At 33.9% G+C, this 5,893-nt stretch overlaps 1 protein-coding gene across 1 annotated transcript; it reads left to right on the top strand.

Annotated features, from left to right (window-relative positions):
* The first annotated feature begins 403 nt into the window (after positions 1–403).
* On the top strand, positions 404–5,516 carry LOC146165574 (uncharacterized). Its single transcript, XM_083380974.1, has 6 exons — positions 404–593; positions 709–861; positions 1,710–1,868; positions 2,775–2,907; positions 3,449–3,573; positions 5,437–5,516. The coding sequence occupies exons 1-6, from the start codon at positions 404–406 to the stop codon at positions 5,514–5,516; spliced, it is 840 nt and encodes a 279-aa protein (XP_083237100.1).
* The last annotated feature ends 377 nt before the right edge of the window (positions 5,517–5,893 follow it).

Below are 5,893 nucleotides of genomic sequence, written 5' to 3'. Positions count from 1 at the left end.
GTAATTTGGTTTTATATGCAAAGTATGGCAATATCGAGAAAGAATATATAAATTAACAATTTAAATCATGGTTTCGTTTATAACCTAGAAAATACATTAATGTTTTAGGATTTAGTGCAAGAATCCAACGAGTGCTTACAGAGATTCTCTACACATGTAAAATATTTAGTCGGACCTCGTAAGCATCTGTCTGAGCTTTTTTTTTACTTGAATATTTGATTATTTCAAATTACTTTTAAGGTCCATCAAGCAGCATTTTTGTACTTAATAAAAACTCTACACTTTTGACAATGGTGGATACAAAAGAAAATGCAAAAAAGTATATTACAGTAAGTAAAATATTTGGTTCAATTTAGGTTACTTTTTTACAAACCTAAAATATTATTGTTTAAATTATTAAAAGATGGGTGACAACAGACTGCAATCAAATTTCGTTGTGTACAAGAACTACTTATATATGGTTGGTGGTTTAACTGATGGAAAGGTAACTAACTCTGTTATGAGGTTGGACTTAAGATGCCAATGTAAAGGTTGGGAAAACCAACCTCCAATGAAACGCAATCGCAGCAAGGCTGGAGTTGTTGTGATTGGAGGTTAGTAGCCCACGTTGTTCATTGTCACATATCCAACAATTTAAAAATAGATTTCCTATACACTTCAATTACCAATAACTTGTACTTGCATACGCTTGATGATGTTGTCATTCAGACGTGATGTTTGTGTTTGGTGGATATTCCCGGGATGGTGGAACTAATCCAGTTTGGGGTATACCCGAGCAACTTAAACTTGGTGACAAGGAACGCAAATGGGTAGAAATGACAAGTTGCAAAAAAGTTGCACTTGATCTCGTTGCTTGCAAAGGTACTATACATGTTTTTAAACGAAATGACTACCGACTTCAAGGTCTTTTTTCTAGCCAAACCTACAAGAAAAACTTAAGCTTTGCATTGTAATAAGACTTTTCTGGTGGTTCAACATTAAACAGGCACAGGCCCGGGTCTAGAGTTCTTGTTTGGGGAGAAATTTCAGGGATAACGTTACAAGGTTACGTATAACGCAATCGTGAGCAAATACGCAGCCGAGATGCAGTTAAACGCAAAAAAATTATGTATACAAAAATTTAGATTGAAAAACACTTAAAATCTAAGTTATTTGTCCTTAAGACCTAAGTCAAGTCTAGTCATTAAAAAAGTGACTTAAGTCCAATGAAGACTTAAGTGCACTTAAGCCAAGACATTGACATATAGTTCATTGCAACACTGCTATGGGTTGTAATTGCATTTTTGCTGCTTATAAAATGTGCACTAAAAAAAGATCGTAACTGAATTTGTTTCTTATAAAATCAATGTGCACAAAGCCAAATAAAATTCATTTTACATAAAATTATACGAAAACTTGCGTATCGTAATAATCAGTTAATATATATTCGTACGGAATTGAAATCGTCTGAGATACATTAAGTGCTGACAATACGACAGAATGGAAACTAAGTATTATTGTCTGCAGAACAATTCTGTGTGCTGGAGTCGTACTATTTACGTATTGATAATATTCGCTTTATATTAGGCATTTTGCACTTGAATGTACCTTAACATTTAACAACAGGAAGGCACCGAATGCCTGGATTTTGTTCTAACTGTGAATATACAGTAGTTGTAACAATAACGAGTCTTTTAAACTTTTTTCTTATTATATCCAACTTTTTACAGGCATGTTATACGCTCTGCATTATGGCAACCTAACATGTGAGAAGTACAACCCTGCTACTAAAACTTCAACATTGATGCACAAACTACCCGACGATTGTGTTAAGCTGCTAGAAATGGAGGATCAGTTGTATGCGATTTGTCAAACTACGCGTGGTTTTGGTAAGCCAGATATTTACCGAAGTAAAAGAAAGAACTATAGTTCTATAACAAAGCGGCGCATATTACAAGCCACCAAAAAAACTTCAAAATGCATAAGGGAGTTATTTACAAATGCACAAAAAGTTTTTTTTCTGTTTTTATATTAAAATTTAAGTACCAGTATAACAAATATTAAGGCAGTAAATTTTATTTTGTGATTTTGATTACATATAGATTTTAATAAAAAAGGATACATTATAACTGAAATTTCAAAGACCATTATGTAAATTAAGGCGGAGGCCACTAAAGGTTTTTGCAATGTTTTGTATAGGCCAGTGGTTGGCAAACTTTTTGTTGCAGCCCAAAGTACTATTTTCAGTGCTGTTAAAGGTTCACTATGTAAAACAACTACGAAAAAAGTGCCGGATTCAGGACATTCGTTTCAAATTACATGGCGCATTGATGCCCAAAACACTGCCATGGCATAATGTAAAACATACCAGTGTAAAACGAAGAATATACGCGCGAATCGCGAAAACTTTTGCGCTAACTCGGCTAACATATAGTTAAAGTTGACAAAAAAATATAGTTCGACAGGCTCTCAGGACCGCATTTGGCACGTGGGTCTGAACCACGCTGAAACAATATAAAAATTCTTAGCCACACGAACTTTTAAAATAAAGTGCAATGACTGTACGGCCATCACGCGGCCCACAACTACATGTTAACACTAAGCTATAAGTAACTCGCGGCCCACTAAAAGTGGCTCTGCGGCCCACAGTTTGCCGACTTCTAGTATAGGCAAACGATTTTAAAGTCTGAAACAAATTCGCATCTGACGAAAATATTTATTTGACAAAACACTACTTAGGCTTAGGGTATACAATCATTGCATTTCGATCATTGTAGAATATGTTCTATTTTTAGATTGTAGCACCTTTCGGTTGTCAAAATACGATCCTGAATCTGGGGAATCACATGATGAGAGTGAGATAATAAATGTTGGTGAGTTTCGTGATGCTTGTGCTGCTCACGGGGAAATCTTCGTATCATATAAAAGGTGTGTGTTAATATTAAGTTTATAAAACTTCTTATGGAGCAATAATCAAACTACAAAAGTATTTCGTACATCAGTGGTTCTCACCCTGGGTGCCATTTCGAAGGAATCAGAGTACAATAAATTGAACTATACTTTCCTACATTGTTTAAAGTTGATTTGTATTGTTTCTGTTCTGTCAAACTAAAAATCGCGATGGTTTTTTTTCTGTCAACTTAAATTCTAGAAGGGTGCTTCTATATTTTAATTTTTCTCGGGGTGCCGCAAGCCGTAAAACGTTAATAACCACTGTCATAGAGTTTGTATTGTTATCATAAAGTGAATGGTACTGTACATACTTCACATAAAGGATATTGCATAAGTTTTTACAGTGTTTCAATTAACCCTACAAAACCTCACCAACTCGCAAGATTATCAAAAAACTGATTAGAATTCACTCTTTGGTAATTGCGTTTTATAACGTTTTAAATTTACATAAGTTTAGTTATTCACTTTAATTTAAGCTGTAGTTCTTTTACTACTTTAATGCTGAATTCATTTTTAGGTTGTTTTATACTCCAGTTTGTATCTCTTCTTACAACTTGGACGATAAGAAGTGGAGACTTGTTTCTGAGAGTGAAGATTTTCTTACAAGAACAATCCGTTTGAATAAAACCGCTGGAGTTTTCAGTAAGCATTATTTACTTTTCTATCGTCGATAAACATGAAAGTTGAGATTAACAAGTGATGGTAAAACAAGGGAAAAGGAATACAGCATCTTTCATGTTTTTAAATTGCTTTCTTTCCATTTTTATGTTGTCCGACATTTTTGTTTCAGATTTAAAAAAAAAATTAAAAGTTTTTTATCTACACCATTTTGTCTCGTGACGTTGACAAAATACACTACATCCCAATTGCGGATTACACGTTCATTGGCCCTTATATCTATCAATGTCACTTAACAGTTTTAATTTTACCATTAGTCAGATTCCAGTTTGTCTCCACGAGGCCGAAAAGATTGTTCTTCTGATATGGAGTCATTTTAAATGCGCCAGTGTCTGCGATTCAAGTTGTTATTTTATCTTGTTTAATTCCGTGGTTGTTATTTTATCTTGTTTCATTCCCAAGTTTTATCAAACGTTGAAATAGTTTTTATACGTTTGACAAAGTGCTTTTACGCTTTTTAGGCCCATTGTGGTATATTTAAAGAAAGTGCCTATACGTTCCATTAACAGCTGTTTAACCTGCTTCATCCGGTAGTTTATTATACATTTCGTTCTTTGTTCATATTAAAACATTTATACACAATGTGTATAATCTGGGATCATTTCGGCAGCCTTTTCAAAGCATTGTGTGTTGTACCAATCAGGTATTTTTTGCGATTTTTTTATAGTCTAAAGCAAAACACAAAACGAACTTTTAGCTACACTTGCATTTAATACTTCTGTACTTCAATTGCCCTACTTAATATTACATCCTAATACTGTCACGAACCACGTTTTATTGGAAAGAATATAGAAAGTAAAGGGAGGTTGGACGTTTAAAGACGAAAAAAAATAAACTTGTTAATTATTATGTTAGTGCTAAACGCCACTTCGTCCAGTGTTGGACTAAAAATCAAAAGGATGAATGCGCTAACAAGTAGAGTTTTAGCAAACAGTCTTTCAATTTCCAACAACATTTAAACAACAAGCATTACATAAGAAAAAACGTAGCTATTGCGTTGCTCATGTCGTAAGGCGCCTAGTAATTTTAACATTTGGGAGTCTGCCGAAGTCTCTTATACAAGTTCTTATTTTGGAAATAAACACTTTTTGGTAGAAGTATGGTATGGTATAAGAATATAGTCAAATAAATATTACTTTCATTTGTAGCGGACTGAAAACCCGCTTTTATCTAGAATCTATGAGGATGTAACTGCCTGCTAAAAACGTTAGATTGAATGTAAAATACCCGCTTCAAAGAACTTTATTTAAAACCACCACAACTGTGAACTTGCGTTAATTGATCAATATTGCGAGTAACAGAGTGAGAAGTAAAGAACGTGAAAACATTAAGGATAGAACAGGTATTTGGTTTACGTAGATCTCCAAAATCAACCAACTGTGTGTTCAGTGTCATTTAATTTACGCGGATATGGAGGCTATATTCGACGTCGAAACATTGGTACAGGAATTCAATTGATAGAGTCGTCGATTTGCAAGTAACAGCACGTCATACATCGTAAAGATATATACAGTATGGTAAAATATTCTGTACGACACTAAAACAACTAAATCAAAACAAAGTGTTCAAAAGACAATAAGGTAAAATTTACGAAAGAAACGAGACAAAAGGCAAGAAGATGCCAAAACATAATTAAAAATCAGAAAATTCAGTTTACACAGTAAACAACTGATATTGTACCAAAACATTTTGATCTGTACCTGGTTGCAACATTTTCTGGTTGTTTCATGCAAAGAACATTTCGTATATTTTCAAGTAACAAAGAAAGGTTATGGGTCCATTCGTTTATGACAGGGCCCCATTTAACAAGCTTGGTGTATCTCACAGGGGTGAATGAAATTCAAACCAGCGGGGAATGTAGAACTTTTAAGCTCGGACTAGGCGACAACCCAGCTTTACTGGAGTAGCAAAAAAACTGTTTTACATTGAAACAGATGTCGATTCGAAATATATACCCAGAATCACTAACAAAATGTATCAAGTCTTATTCCAAAAGAACTATAGTATTTAAACAATAACAATATTTAAAATTATAATATGTATATCATTTAATTAACCAGTATTTGGTGGAAGCTGTTTTAGAAAACATTGCACTACACTGTTGTGGTCACGAAAGTCTAATTATCTTTGTAAAGAGGGCAAACTGCGCCTATTTTAGCACTTTAGATGGACAATGGACATGCTTTTAGAATGCAAGACTATTGTATAGGTGGCTAAAAAGACAAAAAAATCATTGGAGACAATGTTCAGCGTATTATTACAACAGTTGGTTTGCACTATGGTT

The sequence above is a fragment of the Ascidiella aspersa genome, chromosome 2 (assembly GCF_963924565.1).
Source record: "Ascidiella aspersa chromosome 2, kaAscAspe10.2, whole genome shotgun sequence".
Classification (NCBI taxonomy): Eukaryota; Metazoa; Chordata; class Ascidiacea; order Phlebobranchia; family Ascidiidae; genus Ascidiella; species Ascidiella aspersa.
The sequence above is the reverse complement of the archived record's forward strand: the minus strand, read 5'-3'. Positions and strand labels throughout refer to the sequence as shown.